Source organism: Pongo abelii, chromosome 2 (assembly GCF_028885655.2).
Source record: "Pongo abelii isolate AG06213 chromosome 2, NHGRI_mPonAbe1-v2.0_pri, whole genome shotgun sequence".
Taxonomy (NCBI): Eukaryota; Metazoa; Chordata; class Mammalia; order Primates; family Hominidae; genus Pongo; species Pongo abelii.
In genome coordinates this window covers 196,610,200-196,628,664 of record NC_085928.1, presented here as the reverse complement: position 1 = coordinate 196,628,664, position 18,465 = coordinate 196,610,200, and the positions used below count along the sequence as shown (strand labels likewise).

At 44.9% G+C, this 18,465-nt stretch overlaps 1 protein-coding gene across 1 annotated transcript; it reads right to left on the bottom strand.

Annotated features, from left to right (window-relative positions):
• Nucleotides 1-9,810: 9,810 nt before the first annotated feature.
• On the bottom strand, nucleotides 9,811-17,987 carry AHSG (alpha 2-HS glycoprotein). Its single transcript, XM_002814384.6, has 7 exons — nucleotides 17,760-17,987; nucleotides 15,315-15,425; nucleotides 14,586-14,670; nucleotides 13,764-13,927; nucleotides 12,477-12,578; nucleotides 11,183-11,266; nucleotides 9,811-10,537 (listed from the first exon to the last, which is right to left on the bottom strand). The coding sequence occupies exons 1-7, from the start codon at nucleotides 17,970-17,972 to the stop codon at nucleotides 10,193-10,195; spliced, it is 1,104 nt and encodes a 367-aa protein (XP_002814430.3). The 5' UTR covers nucleotides 17,973-17,987; the 3' UTR covers nucleotides 9,811-10,192.
• Between the last annotated feature and the right edge of the window lie 478 nt (nucleotides 17,988-18,465).

Sequence of the window (18,465 nt, the reverse complement as noted above, 5' to 3'; positions counted from 1 at the left end):
ATATAATGAGGATGTAGGAAATCAAATAAAATATGGCAGCAAGAAAGGGTGAGGGATCAAGAATGACTCCAGAGTTTTTAGGTTATTTGACCGAGTCAAAGAGTTGAGCTACCATTACAGGAATAGAGCAGATTTGGAAGGGGGAGGGGATGGGGACCTGAGTTTGAGGCTGTTAAATTTGAAGAATCTGAGCAATCTCTAAGTGGAGACTCATAATATGTGTTGGATGTATGGACTCAAGGTTTAAAGGGGATGAGCAAGATCATCATTAGCCAGAGGTGGAGGCTAAAATCTTGGGAGAGGGTGAGATCATTCTGGGAGGGCAGGTAAGGCAATGAGATGAGAATGAGGTGGAGCTCTGAGAAAACTAATATTTAAGGAGGAAGCAGAGGAAGATGAGCTAAAAGAAAAAGAGTCTGAGATTGAAAGGCTGCAGAGAAGAAAGACAGCTCCATAGACCAGGAAGAATTGCATTCAAAAAGGAAAGGCGTGGTCAGAGGGTCAGATGCCATGGAGAGCTTGAATAAAAAAGGGCTAAACATGTATCCATTTGATCCAGAAGTTCCCCCGTGATCTTTGTTGGTAGCAGTTTCAGAGGAGTGGTGGAGATAGAAGCCAGATTACTGTGAAAAAAAAAAATGAATAGGAGTTCAGGAAGTGGAGACAAGCAAGTATAGACCATTGTTTATAAAAGCTTGTTGAAGGAAAACAAGCATTAAAGAGAAGAATACAAGGTTGAGGAAAGACCTTTAAAAAAATAAATAGAAGGCCAGGAGCAGTGGCTCACGCCTGTAATCCCAGCAGTTTGGGAGGCCAAGGCAGGCAGATCATTTGAGGTCAGGAGTTGAAGACCAGCCTGGCCAACATGGCTAAAACCCATCTCTACTAAAAATACAAAAAAACCCCACAAAAATTAGCTGGGTGTGGTGGTGCACACCTGTAATCCAAGCTACTTGGGAGGCTGAGACAGGAGAATCGCTTGAACCCAGGAGACAGAGGTTGCAGTGAGCTGAGATGGCACCACTGCACTCCAGACTGGGCAACAGAGTGAGACTCTGTCTCAAAATAAAAAATAAGCTGGGTGTGGTGGCTCACACCTGTAATCGTAGCACTTTGGGAGGCTGAGGTGGGTGGATTCGCTGAGCTCAGGAGTTCGAGACCAGCCTGGGCACACGGTGAAACCCCATTTCTACTAAAATACAAAAAACTAGCTGGGCATGGTGGTGCGTGCCTATAATTCCAGCTACTAGGGAGGCTGAGGCAGGAGAATTGCTTGAACCAGGGAGGTAGAGGCTGCAATGAGCCGAGATCACACCATTGCACTCCAGCCTGGGCAACAGAGCGAGACTCTCAAAAAATAAAATAAAATAAAATATATTTTTTGAGATGGAGTCTAGACAGAATAAACTGAAGTTACAAGGGTGGATAAGATTACCAATGGGAACATATAAAGTGAGAAAAATAAAGGTGAAAATCTCAGGAACCCTAACATTTTAGAGGCAACTGGAGGAGATGGAGGCAGAAAGAGTTCCAAGTAGGAGGTAGGCAATAACATCAAACATTGGAGAGAGACCAAATAGCATAAGAAGGAAAAACAAATTACTGGGTCAATGGTTTTGACAATAAGAAGATCAACAATGACCTTTGCCAGAATAACCTTACTACACTGGTGTGAATATGAACCAAAGTATAATGGATTGAGATGTGATGAAGAGATAATAAGTTATCTCTTAATAACTAAGACACTTATACATTGGTATTTTGGGGGGAGAGAAATGATAAGGCCAAGTAATAGCAAAGGTTCAGTGAGATGGGCACACTCAGGTTTTGGAAGTGCAGATCGGCAAAATCTGTCTGTAAAGCACTTCGACAATACATGTCAAGAGTTGTAAGATATTCATATTATTTTGGAATATTAGTAATATTTATGAGACTCTACCTTTGAAAGTATTCACACATATAGGAAAGATTTTATGCATAATAATATTTATTGATATGCCATTTACAAGCATGAAAAAGTGTCCATCTAAATGTCCAACAGCAGGAGAATGGTTAAGTAAACTTCCATTTAGGTAACAGTGAAAAGGAGGCTTAACATGACTAACTCCATTTTTCTCCCAATCTCCCTGCAACTCCATCCAAAATGTTATCTTTTAGGTTAACTGCTTTTGCTTATCTCTGTACACAGGCCAACCTAACTATGGGAGGCATTTAGTTTGCAGTTTAACTTTTTTTTTTTTTTTTTTTTTTTTTTGAGGCTGAATTTCGCTCTTGTTGCCCTGGCTGCAGTGCAATGGCATGATCTCGGTTCACTGCAACCTCCGCCTCCTGGGTTCAAGCGATTCTCCTGCTTCAGCCTCCTTAAGTAGCTGGGATTACAGGCACTTGCCACCACCCCCAGCTAATTTTTGTGTTTTCAGTAGAGACGGGGTTTCACCATGTTGGCCAGGCTGGTCTCGAACTCCTGGCCTCCGGTGACCCACCTGCCTCAACTTCCCAAAGTGCTGGGATGACAGGTGTGAACCATCACGCCCAGCCTACAGTTTAACTTTAAAGCAAGGATGATAATAGTCTCTTCCCAAAACTAACTCCCAAGGAGAAAAGAAGGGTGTACACACAAGTAACAATGTTATGTTAAAGATTTATAAGAGCATTGTGACCTGGCCAAGGACAAAGAAGTTTCACCTCCTCAGACCCTTGCTGCCACCCAGGTGCCTGTCATTGGTTATTTCTTTACCTCAACCACCTCCCTATTCTCCCTTACCCTAACATAAAAGGAGCCTGAAATGCATATTAACTTAAGGTGGCTTTTTAGGACATGAGTCTGCCCATCTTCTCAGTTTGCTGAGAAGAATAAATAAAGAATAAGTATTGCTGTAAGAATAAAGTTGCTTTCCTTGCCCCAGTGCCTTGTCTCTTGACTTACTGGCTGTTGTGCAGCAAGTGGTACCAGCTTGAATTTGGCTACATTTGATGAATACCAATTAGCCATCACAAATGATGTTTAGTGATATAGAAAATGTTTATGTTATAATGTTAACTTGCAAAGCAGGACAGACAATTGAAACTACACTGCCGTGACACAGCACTGTGTTTTTAAAGCACCCCTGCACAGCGGTGCAGGTGGGAGGCAGAAGCAAGGTAACACAATACAGGAAAATGTTAATGGTGTTTGTATTTGAGATATGGGATTGTGGGAGGCATTTATTTTCATTCCTTCAACTTCTCAGTGTTTTCCATAATTTTTTCAGTAAACGTGTCGCATTTAGAAATTTGTAGAAATAAATTTTTTTTGGCTTTTTTATTTTATTTTATTTTATTTTTTTAGAAACACAGATTTATTTATTTTTTTATTTTTTATTTTTTATCCCTCCCCCCTCCCCGCACCCCACAACAGTCCCCGGTGTGTGATGTTCCCCTTCCTGTGTCCATGTGTTCTCATTGTTCAATTCCCACCTATGAGTGAGAACATGCGGTGTTTGGTTTTTTGTCCTTGCGATAGTTTGCTGAGAATGATGGTTTCCAGCTTCATCCATGTCCCTACAAAGGACATGAACTCATCATTCCTTATGGCTGCATAGTATTCCATGGTGTATATGTTGGGTATATACCCAAAGGATTATAAATCATGCTGCTATAAAGACACATGAACATGTATGTTTATTGAGGCACTATTCACAATAGCAAAGACTTGGAACCAACCCAAATGTCCAACAATGATAGACTGGATTAAGAAAATGTGGCACATATACACCATGGAATAAATGTTTTTTAAAAGGAGGCTTGGTAGTAAAACAAAGGGGGAAATAGGGAAATGGCTTGAGAGTGATCATTTAGCATGGGTGTCATCTGAGAGTGTGGTCAGTGGACAAGGTGATGCTGGTGTAGGTGGAGGGGATGCTGGGAAGGGCGAAGTGGTCGGGGAAGGTGAGGGTGGGAGGAGCAGCCAACCTAACAGAGGAGAAAGATACTTCCTCTGAGCCAGAGAGAAGGAGGTGAGAGTGGGTGACTTCAGAGATGTATTGGAGGGAATTTTTACCTAATAGCTTTTATTTTCTTTGGAAGCTGGGAGATTCAACTGTTGAGGGTTGAGATATGGGGGTGTGATTAGGATTTGAGAGGGGGAAATATGTAGCTGAGTCATTGTGGGGAGTGGGAAATGAAGTCATGAGGAGACAAGAATAATGGTGGGGCTCTGAGGGGATCCCGCCTGAGGCTGGAGCACAACCTTTGTCAGGGCATCAAGAGCCACGCTCTGGAGAGCCCTTCAGTGAGAACCGCAGGGTGGCAACAGGAGCAGAGAGAAAGTCCAGCTGGAGTTGGGCCCTGATAGGGCAAGTTGTCTGGAGGACAGAAGGTTAAGATCCACAGAGGGTGCTTACATGAATATCTTTGAAATGACCAATGTGGGGTTGGGGCCAGAAGACAAGGAAATGAAGCCAGGAAGTGTCTGACACCTTGAGCAATACACAGGACAGAGGGATTGATGCTCTCAGTGAAGCTGATCAAGAGTGAATCAAAGGTGGACAAAAGGTGGCTGAGGACAGAGTGAGGGGGACGTGAGGTCTGCCATCCAGGAAGAGGATCACTAATCCATGAGGGTGTGACTGAGGGAACCAGGGGGTGGCAGAAATGCTGTGGAGTTCGAGAAGGCAAGATGGAAAGAGATGCAGATGTTGGATGAGTGGGCCATCAGCAGGGTCATTAATGTGGCTGGGGCAGGGGAGGAGAGAATTGAAATGGATCAGACAAGCTGCCACATGTATATCAAAAAACGCAAAACAGATCAGAAAGACCTCTGTACCATAAAATAGGTCCAGAAAAAGCTGAGGTTTTCCTAGTTGGGGCTCAGGGGAAGGCTTCTGAAAAAAATGATATTTGAGGTGGGTGCGGAAGTAGCATTTAGACTTATGGTGTTGGGAAATGGGGCAAGAGGCAATACACACGGAGTAATATGCGGTCACCGAGGGACAAGAAATCCCAGGTTTGTTCGAGTAAGATCTAGTAGCTGATCTTACCTGGTTAGAGTATAGTATTTAAAGGAAATAGGATGGAGAAGGGGAAGGAACAGATTTGTAAAGCCTTGTTGAGTCCTTCCTCTAGGCAGTGTACCAAGAAGTAGTGAAGTGAAAAAGAAAGTCAGGACTGGGTGCTATGGAGAGTGCAATGGAGGATGAGATGGAGATGATAAAAACATTATTGCCCAATCCAGTTATAGCCATGGCTTGTCTCAGTGGAGACCTAAGGAAACACAGCAATGTATGGGCTATGGATGAGATGGGATTCCAGAAAGGGGCTGGCAGCTATCCAGTTTGGAAAAGTCCTCCCATCCTCCAGAGATTGCCATCGCTTCCTGTATTGAGGGCCTGAGAGTTCATTCATCCCATGGCCTGGTCTTGACCTGAATCATCAAACTACGATCAAGGCAGGCTGCTGCCTACTCATTCTGGACCCTAGCTCCTGAAAGCTTGATATGCCTCAAACAGAACCCTTTTTGTTGTCTGTCCTTTCTCAGAAGTATCATCTCTTTTCGATTTCTGCTTCTTCTTCCTCGACTTGCTTTACCATCAGGTATGCCTCCTTTGCCCAAATCCTTCCACCAGGCCTTCTGAAATTTCCATTCTATAGTGGATAAAAGACTACCTGCCCTACTAACTGAGTCATTTTCTGTGCTCAACTTGAGTCTCACTTTTGCTCAAGCACAACTTCTCCATAACAACTCTGGAATGGATGCTTATTTTTAGTAACATTGGTATCCTCCCCATTTTCCAATGTTACTTCCAGGATATTAGTCCTCTGTGCTCGCATAAAACCCTTTTTCTCAGCCAGGTGTGGTGGCTCACACCAGTAATCCTAGCACTTTGGGAGGCCGAGGTGGGCAGATCACCTGAGGTCGGGAGTTCAGGACCAGCCTGACCAACATGGAGAAACCCCGTCTCTACTAAAAATACAACATTAGCTGGGCATGATGGCGCATGCCTGTAATCCCAGCTACTTGGGAGGCTGAGGCAGGAGAATCGCTTGAACCCGGGAGGCAGAGGTTGTGGTGAGCCGAGATTGCACCATTGCACTCCAGCTTGGGCAGCAAGAGCAAAAAAAACAAAAACAAAAACAAAACAAAACAAAAGAACGCTTTTTCTTTGAGGACCATGCCATCTAGCTTGCAGACACTTTCCTCTTCCTGTTCCTGCCATCTTCTGACCTACTGGCCTCTCTATGTTGCTAACATCTTTGTCTCCTGGCTTATACTCCTGCCCTCCACCTTCACACTTGTCATTATTCACATGGATTCATCTTCTGTACAGACAACACCCTTACTTCTTTCTCACCTGACCAGCTTGACACCAGAGACCAGCATCTAACTCCACGTGAAACTGATCTACTCTTTGACTGTCGTTTTTTCCCCCAACTCGATTTCTCCTTATTTCCACTGTTCTAGGCTACCCTGGCAAACTATAGCCAAAGGCCAAATTCAGCTCCCTGCTAACTTTGTAATAAAAGTTTTATTGGAACACAGCCATGCCTATTCATTTATATATTGGCATATTGGCTATGGTTGCTTTCTTCCTAAAATAGCAGAGTTGCATTGAAATAGAGACCACATGGTCCATAACACCAAAGATATTTACTATCTGGTCCTTCACTAAAACGTTTTCTAACCCCTATTCTAGACAAAATAAAAATATCTTTCTACGAAAGTAAAACTTGAGCATTATAGAAAGTTTAGGAAATAAGACAAAGCATTAATACAAAAAGAAAAGCAGCTCCCCATTATTCCATAATTCAGACATAATCACTGTTAGTATTTTAGCTTTTCTTCCTGTAACTTGGTAATTTTTTATGTCTGTATGTATATATTAATATGTCTACATATATATAAATTAGTTTTAGAAATTCAGGATTATGCCACTTTATAACCCACTTTTTTCATTTCAAAATATATTATCAATGTTTTTCTATATGAATTGTTACTTTTTTTATAACATTTAATTGTTACTTTTTTATAAACACGATTTTAAATTTCTGCAAAGTAGTCCATGGAGTGAAGATAACATCATTTCACTAGCCAGCCTACTAGTACAGAAATTTTTTTTTTTTTTGAGATGGAGTTTCGCTCTTGTTGCCCAGGTTGGAGTGCAATGGCACGATCTCAGCTCACTGCAACCACCACGCCCGGCTAATTTTGTATTTTTAGTAGAGACGATGTTTCACCATGTTGATCAAGCTGGTCTCCAACTCCTAACGTCAGGTGATCCACCTGCCTTGGCCTCCCAAAGTGCTGGGATTACAGGCATGAGCCACCACGCCTGGACAATTTTTGTATTATCTTGACATCCACCAAATATTCTTAATTGGTAGTAGTGACACAAGTATGGAAAAATGCACCTGAAATCCAATAACTTTGAAACATGTGTTAGACATGATTAAAATCCACTAAGAAGGCAAATAAATGAGACATATGTAATGCTATTAATTTAGGAGAGAACACGCTGTAAAATAATAATGTTAAGAAAGTACAGAGCAGCATTAATACAAAAAATGTGCTATAAGGGTAGTAGATTTAACAGCTCTATAACTCATTCTCTCTATTATTATTGGGAATAAGTAATTCTAAAATAATGCACATTTTGAATAATGCTGTCTCCAGGTATGCATCATTTAGAGGAAACAAGTCACATAGGAAACTGTTTTAGGTAATTCTAGTGAGGAAATCCTGAAGACATTTGGAAATGCAATGTTAGGATTCAAGAAAGAGGTCCAATCTGGAGCTATTAAGTTGCAGTTATCTGGGTAACAATGATAGTTTAAATCATGAGAGAGGATAAACTTGCCAAGCAGAGTACATATTTAAGAGAAGGTCAACAACATAATCTTCTGAGGCCACCAAATTCAGAGGATGAGGAGCAGCAGCAGAAAGGGAGGGCACTTACTGAGAACCTAGAATGTGTCAAGAAGGTGTCCTACATAAATCTGTAGCATCTCATTTAATCCTCCCAACACCAGTACATCAGCTGTTATCTATGTCTGGTTGTATAATGTGGGCAGCAGGAAGTGAAAGGTGAAGCAGTTTGGCTCAGGTTTTGCAGGTCTATATGACTTCACTGCTTCCTTGAGAGACATGAGATCAAGGCATGCATTAGCCAGACATAGAAAAATAGACATAGAAAAATCATCTGCACAAATTTTAAGTTGGAGAGGAGGGAAACTGAGGTAATGCAAATGAAACAAACTAGAATTCACTGCCTCAGTAAATGCGCCCCCCCACCCCTGCCCACTCATCTATCCAGTTCACAAAGCCACAAATCCAGGAATTATCATCCTTCATGTCTTTCTCACTCCCACATCAAATTCATCAGCAGGTCTTGGGAGTTCTACCTCCAAATTATATCCTCTTTTTATCATGTCCGCTGCCCACCACCTTAGACCAACTCATGTTCATCTTTTCTCTAGAAAGCTCTAGTGACTTTCTATCCTGTGGCTACTGTTGCCCAGCTACAGCCCACTCTCCACTCTCCCTACAGCAACAACACCAGTAAACTCTTGATAACCAGGATGCCCCAAGAGCAACTGCATCTGCCAGTGGTCACCATGACCTCAGAGTCAGTCATCCTTACTGCTCTTTCTACAGCATTTAGCACAGCTGCCCATACCTTCTTCTCTGGCTTCCGTGACACCTAGTGGTTTTTTTTACCTTTCTGGCCTTTCCTTTTGGTTACTGGAATATTGGCAAAACCTCTAGGCACAAGTGATAAGGTGAGTGTCAACACTTGATTCATTCTCCTTGGTTTAAAGTGAAGTCACTCAACTGGGTGTCAGTCCTACCCTCTAAAATTCCATCTGAAAGGGCCCATCACTGAGGCAGATCAGAAAAACTTAATGCTGATGGACAAAAATTGAAATTGCCCAGGGACCATGCTAAAATGGGGAGCGTTTATTCACATATGCTATCTGAGCACTTGGATGGTGTCTACAAATGTCCACGGGATTCACCTGTCCAGGTATCCTTTATCTAATGATACTACAAGTCACAGCTTTAACTTGGGTCCTTAAAATAGATTGGCTAGGAAGACCAATCTTGTATTATAAAATGAAGTGTATACAGTACACTCAACATACATCTTAAACATAATTAACAACAGATATAAAGTGAGGATCTTGTATTAATTACTAATCCCTCCTTACCTCGGTACTGGAGAAAATCAATGGATAGTTTATTCTGTACAAAGTTCAGGAGCTTGGCCCACCTTTAGCAATATTTTCTCTCTCTTATAAAATGAGAATTATTTTCTCATAAAGAAATGGTCATATCTTGGCCGGGAGCGGTGGCTCACACCTGTAATCCCAGCACTTCGGGAGGCCGAGGTGGGTGGATCATGAGGTCAGGAGATCAAGACCATCCTGGCCAACATGGTGAAACCCTGTCTCTACTAAAATACAAAAAAATTAGCTGGGTGTGGTGGCACGCACCTGTAGTCCCAGCTACTCGGGAGGCTGAGGCAGGGGAATCATTTGAACTTGGGAGGCGGAGTTTGTAGTGAGCCAAGATCATGCCACTGCACTCCAGCTTGGGTGACAGAGTGAGACTCCGTCTCAGAAAAAAAAAAAAGAAAGAAATGGTCATATCTTATGGGTTGTGGAAAGATCCTAGTCTCACTTTTTCCTGTATCTGGCAATACAGCAGGTTTTTTTCTCTTTTGGTTCTATTTTCACTTTGATTTTGATTAGGGACACTATGTGGTTGTTGGGATAAGAGGCTATGCATGTGAGGGGAACTGGGATGAAGTTGCAATAAGCATGACCACATTCAGCTTAGAACCTTCTTTATTAAGGAAGGTCTTTCAGGCACTTTTATTAACAGGCACATATAAGCTTAGCAAGAGCACCTTTCAAAGTCACAGTTCCAATGGTTTTTGTAAGGTCAACCAGAGGCAGAGAACACAATCATGGTGGCTTACCATCAAAATCATGACAAGTTGTCAACCTAATGCCTTCTGTCAAACATAACCACCACCCACTCTGCTTCTGTCCCGTGAGGAGTGACGGGAAGTAGGGATTCAAGACTTGATATTAATGTAGATCACATGTGACACTTGCGTGGCCAGCAGACAAGGCCTCCCACCCATGCCCGGGCTTGGACAAAATGGTGGCTATGTTTTCTGTGCCAAACCTCCTCATCTCTGCCATGTCTAGCCTAGACCTTGAAGTGTCTGATCCTCCCCGGACATGGAGGAACCACTGGCCCAGCAGCAGCACCAACACTAGGCTGCACCACTGTGCGTGTTTTCCGGGGGTGCGACACTTCTCCTGAGGGTGACCTCCATGAGACCACACCCATGAAGGTGTGGCGCAGGTCGTAGTGCGCCCGGTACAACTGGTGTGCTGGGGAAGCTGCCGCTAACACATGGGAGTATGGGGGTGAGCCAGCTGGAGGGGGTCCAGGTGCGCCAAGTGGAGGGGATGGAGGTGCATCTGGGTCCACCACGGGGGTGGGGACTGCTTCATTGGCACCTTCTGGTTGGGGCTGTGAGGTCACGGGCTGGAAAAAGGACCATTTCCTTCAGTTAGTTTGCTTCCTCCTCCCAGGCAAGATCACCCACAGGCCCAGGTGGCACTGGCACCCAATTTCCTCACATTATACATTTTTATTTGCAAAGAGTCTAGCAAGAAAGGACCTACCTAAGTACGAGGGATTGTCATCAAGGTTACAAGGAGGGGTGACTGGCCTATGGTGGCCCTGGCCTCACCAGGATTGTCTTGGTGATGGTGGACTCACACACACATGTCCAATGAGTAAAAGCACTCCACCTATGGCTCACCCTTGCCCAGCAGTGCAACCCTCTTTGGCGTCTGAAGCTGCAGCCACTGGGAGCTAACAGGTAGATCTGGCCACCTGGTCTCTGTAACTCAGAAAACCACTCCCACCTCCCACAAATAAAAAGGTGGCTTTGTCAACTACACAGTAAGATTGTTCTTCCCTGTAGTCACTAGTTCATGGGAGAGAAAGGCATAGCTAAAATATCCTTCCGTTTGATGATGATTCCACATACCCGAGTGTTATTTCATACTGTGAGGTTCAGAAGCACAGGAGAGCAAATGTCCTGTCATCACTACTGTACTGCATAAATGTGAAGGGGTCGTTGTATTCTGAAGGTGTAGGCAAGAATATTCACGGAGCTATTACCTGTGTTTGGAACACCGTGCAGGTCACTGCAACTTCTTCCCCACCAAGCTTCTCACTGAGTGTTGCCTTACAAAAGCCATATTGCTGCCCACAGAGAAAGAGGAGTTATTTTAACTAATTTAAAAAATGGATCCCCCCCCAATTTCATTGACACTCCAACCTTAAATTAGTTTGAAAAACCATTTTTCTTAAAGTTATAGTTTCTGCTTGTGGGAGGTATATGATTCTATATATAACATGGAAATACAGAAATACTTTGAGAGTGAGAGAGATTACCCATAATCCCTTTCTGGTGATGGCCTAGAAAGAAGGACTGTTGACATTGATGCATTTCTTTCTTATTTTAAAATACTATTAAATATGATTTAAAAATTGAGATCATTGTGACTATACGATGTTGTACCCTGTGTGTTTTCACTTGCCATAATAGCATTTTCTCATATCATTCATTATTCCTTGAAAACACAATTTTTACTGTCTGCACAATTTTCTATTTACTGATGTGCATGCATTATTCAATGACACCTTCCTGTTGGACATACAGATCTCTCTTTTTTGGTCTCTTTATATCTATAATAAATCATTTTTATAGATACATTCTGTCAAATGTCACTGATGAATTCTTTTTTTTTTTTGAGACAGAGTCTCGCTCTGTTGCCCAGACTGGAGTGCAGTGGCACAATCTTAGTTTACTGCAACATCTGCCTCCTGGGTTCACACCATTCTCCTGCCTCAGCCTCCCGAGCAGCTGGGACTACAGGCGCTCACCACCATGCCCGGCTAATTTTTTTGTATTTTTAGTAGAGACGGGGTTTCACCATGTTAGCCAGGATGGTCTCGATCTCCTGACCTCGCGATCCGCCCGTCTTGGCCTCCCAAAGTGCTGGAATTACAGGCATAAGCCATCATGCCCGGCCACTGATGACTTCTTTAGACTAAAATCCTAGAAGTGTACATTATCGGCTCAAGGACTTGAAAGCTTTTGTATCAGGGTTATATGTATAGAAAATGTGCACTTCACATTCCCAGTGGGTGGGCGTGACTTGGCTTCATTAGCAAATAGCCTCTGTCTTTCCCCTAACTCCATGTGCTTCCAGTGGGTGAGATGATTTGATGACAGCTCTTAAAGGGATGAGGCGACACCCTAAAGGAAGGCTTGCCGTGATCCACAGGGAGTGGGCATTTGCACTGTTATTCTCTGTCTGCAGCCCCGAGATACAAACTAACCAAGGAGGTTCTGTTCCACAAACAGCTCTGTCCGAGTGGTAATACCCCAAGGTCCCGGCCCACTCACCTTTTCTGCCAGCAGGTTGCACTTAGCTGCCTCTGTGTCCTCTTTAGCAACACAGTCAGTGCCAGACATTGTAAACTCCACATAGGTAGAAGGTGGGAGGGGCTGAGAAGAGTACATGAAAATGCTCTTGAGGAAAGATGACTTACAATGAAAAGGGCAGAGAAGGAGAGCAGGAAGCAGCCTCCTTCGGGGAGCACCATTCATGCAGACCATGGGTCGGCCCAGAAGACATGTCCCTCAATGGCTTACATAGGGCAGTTGCTATGGGGTTGTGTTCTCAAGTGCTTGTAATTTAGAGGTAGGGGTTGTGTCTTCCTTGTAGGAGGGGCAAGTATCCATCACCGGTCCTTCAGGGTGGAGGTGAGTTTGCAGATAGGAAACAGGAATCAGAAGGCCAGCCTTAGACTGATAGGAGTGGAAACCCTGCCTCCCCGCAGCCCTCACTCTTGGGCTGCACTTGAGACCCAAGGTTCAGGTTACTCCAAGATAGGGTGGGAAAGTGAAGAGATTAATACCTCTTCCACCTGTTTCATAGAGCAGGATCAAATGAAAAGATTTAGATGAAAGTATGGAAGATATCACTTGAGCTTTTCTTTCTTATAGTAGTTGGAGCATATGGACACAATAAAATATCTGTTATTTGGTGTAGTCTGGGGTGGGGATGTTCTGAGAATAACATATTCTGATTAATAGAATTGCCGTCTATACTAGCGTATTTCCAAGTATGGCCATGGCTGATATCCAGAATACATTTTCTTAAACATTTGAATTCTGTTGCATTCCAATGTGCTAAACCACCCACAGTACAATGAGATGTTTTCTCCAGTGACTCCAAAGGCATTTTAGGATCTTGCCATTATAAGCTTATCAGCACAAGTGAGTATTAATTACGAGTCTGTGGCAGACGTTCAGCGGAGATGGGTGATAATGGAGCCCAGCAAATTTACAGTGAGTGCTTCTGGCCGACGTGGGAACCTCTACCGGCTGACACTGAGCTTTGGTTTTAGCTGGAACGGAGGGAGTGGGGATGTACCTGCCGGCAGCTGTGGCTGCTGGACGTTACAGTGGCTCAGCATGGGGGAGGCGCTGAGGGTGTTGGGGTCCTCATGACACTCAGGAACCTCATACCCCCTTAGGATGCTTTCTTCCCTTTCCAAACAACCCTCTCCTTGCTTTCTCATCGCTGCCCCTGCGCCTGTTCTTCCCTCCCTCCCGCTCCACCACGTACAGTACATTCCTGAAGTGCCACCGAACCGCCCAACCTGTCAAAAGAATCTCAGTCTTTACCACAAGCTGAGCCCGGGAAATTTCCTCCAGCTGAAAACGGGAGCCGTTGTTTTGAGCGTTGAAGGCGGCCAGGGCAGCTTCCGCGGCGTGCACCACCCTGGTGTCGTTCAGCGGGGCCAGCAGGGGGCAGTCTTGGCACACCTTGCGCACGTCCTCGGCCGAGTCTGCTCGGAGAGAGGAAACCAGGATGTGGGCAGCCATTCTCCCTGGCATGGCCCCAGCTCTGCTGCGTTAGCAAGGGCTAAGGCATGCCCCAAATAGCTTCAGGCACTTTCTCTGCTTCTTACTAAACCTTCAAAAGGCTCGTGCTATGCTGACATTTCCGCAGGAGCTCTTATCATCACGAGGCAATTTTCACCTCCAGTAAGAATAACTTCTTATTTTTTTGAGACAGGGTCTGACTCTGTGTCACCCAGGCCGGAGTGCAGTGGCGCGATCTCGGCCCACTGCCACCTCTGCCTCCCGGGTTCAAGGGATTCTCCTGCCTCAGCCTCCCTAGTAACTGGGATTACAGGCGAGCACCACCACATTTTTTATTTTTAGTAGAGATGGGGGTTTCACTATGTTGGCCAGACTGGTCTCGAACTCCTGACCTCAGGTGATCCACCTGCCTCGGGTGAGTGGATTACAGGCGTGAGCCACCGCACCAGGCCAAGAGTAGCTTCTTAAAACACAATTTTAAAAATCCCAGAACCCAGGAAATTTGGCTTCTCCTTTTCCTCACCGACAAAGCAGCTAGAACTACTTAAGTTGAAAATTATTCAGATCCCTTCCCCACTTTCTCTACAAGGAAAAAATAAGAATAAGAATAGTCATCTGTACCTGGACTGGAATCGCATTTTGCGTATACCACGGAAAACTTGCCATCTAGTTTCAACAACTTGAAATCACAGTCTCCTTCGACAGCCTGGAGAAAGAAACCCACGTGAGGATGGCTGCCCTTCCCCTTCTCACCCCGGGAAGGCTCCCTCCAGGCATGGCTGTCAAAGGTGCCCCTTGCAAAATCGCCTTCGCTGGGTAATACTGAAACATGGCACTCTCTGCTTTCAGGGATACAACGATATAGTTAATCGCTTGTAAAAATCAGCCCCAGGGCAAGTGGCATCAAATGGCAATTTTATTTATGATGATGATGATTATTATTATTTCGAGATAGAGACTCACTGTTGTTGCCCAGGCTGGAGTGCAATGGCAGGATCTTGGCTCACTGCAACCTCTGCCTCCCGGGTTCAAGCGATTCTCCTGCCTCAGCCTCCCGAGGAGCTGGGATTTACAGGCGCCCGTCACCACGCCCAGCTAATTTTTGTATTTTTAGTAGAGATGGGGTTTCACCATGCTGGCCAGGCTGGTCTCGAACTCCTGACCTCAGGTGATCCACCTGCCTCAGCCTCCCAAAGTGCTGAGGTTATAGGCATGAGCCACTGCGCTCAGCCACAAATGGCAATTTTAGAAACTGCACCCTGGCTAGCCAAGAAGGCAGGCTGAGAAGCTGGGTGAATCGGTGGAGCTGGCCGAAGGGCCACCCACAGTCATCCTAAGAAGGGTACTCACATGCTCCTTCAGCTGCCTCACGCTGCATCTTGCCACAGGGGTGGGGTCCAGCACATGGCAGGTGGTTTCCAGGGTGTCTATTTCAATCTCAAACAGCTCTCCGGAGGGCTGCTGTGGAGACAAAGAGTGAAGCCGTGAGCAGCCTATTCCCCTGATCCTGTGGTGCGGGCCACGGTGTGCGCCCTCATTGGGCTTGAGCGCACCCCCCTTTTGGAGAGGTGAGGGAAATGTCATTCTTACTGTCAGTCTGCAACTCTGTCTAGCTCTGAACTGGCCTGTGGGCAGGACAATGACCAGGGCTTGTCTGGTCTTCGTCTGTTGATTAAGAAAGCACCAGATGATGCTCGCAAAGCAGACGGGGTCCTGGGCTTGAACAAGTCGATGGAGCCACAGCCCTCACTCTGAGCTCTATTTGAAAACTACAAATGAGTATTAACACTTATTTGTATTTATTATTTATTTATTATTTTTAAGATTTCACTCTTCAAGCAATGCTTTGGAAAATGCAGGTTTGGATTTTTCTCAGACAAGCTGCAAAATAAGGTGGTGTAGGGTAATATCTTACTGTCTTTTTTTAAATCTCCTCTACCCCTTCCTCTCCTTCTTTCTTTCTTCCTTTTCATTATTTACTTTCCTTCCTTCCTCCATTTTCTTTTCCCTCCTAGAGGTTTTTGTTGCTGTTGTCCTTGGCTTTTCCTCTGTCTTGGCTTGTGCAGCAGGTGCCGGCATGCAACGATGCTGCTCTCTACTTCCCCCTGCTGGCGATAATGGGGAAGGGCATGTCTCCCTCTGACAGGAAACTGGATGTCACTAGTGCAGACATGAGGGAGCTTGCAACAATCCTTGGAGATATTCTCGTCAGTTCACCTGTTTCTGTATCTTGTCTTCGAAGCCTGAAAAATCCAGAAGGTACAAGTATGCCTATTCTTCTCTCAGCCCAGCTCTGCTTGCCTCTCATTGGTTCTGCCTGACTCACTAGTACCTGAAGCCTCAGCATCCCCTCCCCTGGGAGAAGCTCTGCATTTTATAATGTCCAGGTGTGCCCAGAGTGACTGCCTGAAAGCGTTCACAGCTCTGGCGAACAGGAACCGGGTGCACCTGGGTTTCTCAAGGAAACCAACTCTGAAGCTCTGCCTTTAGTGAAAGGCACAATGCCCATTCATGATTACCTTTTCCCTCAGATGTGCGTGTTGCGTGTTCATTTCTCCTGAATTGATCAGTGTTTCCTCCTAACCACCATTGTGCTTTAATATGGCTGCAGCACTCTTAAAATCCATCCGGAGCAATCCTGATTTGAAATATTTTGTCTCTTTGTGAGACGGATGGCAGTCGTCAGTCGGTCCAGGCTTCCTGTTGTTGACCTTATTTTCCAACCTAGATTGTAAGCTCTTATGGGCACATATTATGCCTTTTTCACCACTGTATTAGGTTGAACCATTAAAACGGCCAATATTTGGTTGCTTTTGATATAGAAAAATGGCAGTTTTATATGGTTCAACCTAATATCTCTGGTTCTTGTCCAAGGAAGGCTTGTAATACATATTTGCTGAAATAATTGTCCTTAATCAGAAATAAATCTAATTTCAAAACAGGCAGTAGACAGACAGACAGCTTCTTCCCACCTCTCCAAATCTCTTGACTGATCCCCGAGGCATATTTCCAGCTTGATTTTTCTTGTCACTGGCTTCAAGCTGTGTTGGTTTCTTGTCTAGTGTGTGAGGAGGTGAATTGTGTTTATGCCAAGACTTCTCTCTGGGATGTGGGTAACTCTCTTTGGGAGGCAGTTTGTGTAGAAGAAGTAACACAGATCTGGAATCAGATCCCAGCCTGAAGACTTAGTAATTATATGATTTTGGACCCCCCCCCACCCCCCCAAAAAAACCCACATACACACACACACAACAGGGCCTTGGTCTCCTCTTGGGTAAGACAAGAACAATATATGTATATATGTACCACACAGCACTAGGAGGCAGGACCAGGAAAGAGTAAATGAGATAATCTGTGTGAATGGGGCTGGCATATAGTAGGCATCTGCCAGATGCTAGTTTTATTCATTCTCAGTCTTTGTTAGAGAGAAACCAACCAAAGACAGATACGTGATTTTCAGCCAGTGGTAACTTGGCAACTAGGAGCTGGTCTCTTGGGTCTTAGTTTTTCCAGCAAGTTACACTTTCCATCTGTGATCTGCAAACTACCATTTGAAGCACTTTTTCTTCTGCACACCACCCCACACCCCACCCAGCTCCCTCCTGACACCCATGACTGCCGTACAGAATGTCTCCTCTCTTGCGCTCTGCCTGCCCCTTCCCTCACTCCTGGGAAGAAATCAGAGAACTTACTCCTCTGTGGTTTCATTTGCACTGGGTGATGGTGATCTTTTGAGGCACCTGATTGAGCTCCACGTACACATTATTTCAGCTCATACACAGCAGGTCCACTTACCCGAGGCCACACCTTTACTTCATCAATCTGGTTCAAGGTGTGTTTGTATCCCCAAGGATGGTTTTGATTGATGTAGTCTATAGCCACCAGAGCTGCTTCCTCAGTTTCTGGATCATCGCAGTTCGGTTGTCTATAAATCAGCCCTGGGCCATGTGGGGCTGAGTGGCAGCCCCAGAGCTGAGCAAGACAAAGGAGCAGGACGAGGGACTTCATGGCTGCCCCAGAGAGGCCCTGGCAGGCGTGCAGGTGGTTGGAGGCTTCGGGACAAACCCAGGTGCTCTGCTGGGAAAGGTAGACCCATGGAGAGTGGTGGGCTTTATTTATCTGTTGGAGCCTGCCGGAAGAATTGCATAAGGATATAGGATGATTTCTGCTTTGGTTCAAAAAAAAAAAAAAAAAAAAAACACCCTGCAAACATCAGCCCTGGAAAAGCAAACAGGTTAGGACATCGCTGGTCCCCAAGAAATCTGCCAAAGTCCATGCCACTGTGGGGGAGATGCTCCAAAGTCTGCTTGGAACATGGTAATAGCAGCAAAGAGAAGACAGCTGAGGGAATGAGGTGGACATGGTCAGCCTCAGAGTGCCATGGGTTTGGCAGCAGAGGAAATGTCTTCTACTGTGATCTGAGCATGCCATGGGGTCTGTGAGAGGGAAGGGAGGATACTCAGCAATTTGATAAAATTCTCTAATGTCAGGAGGAATTAGC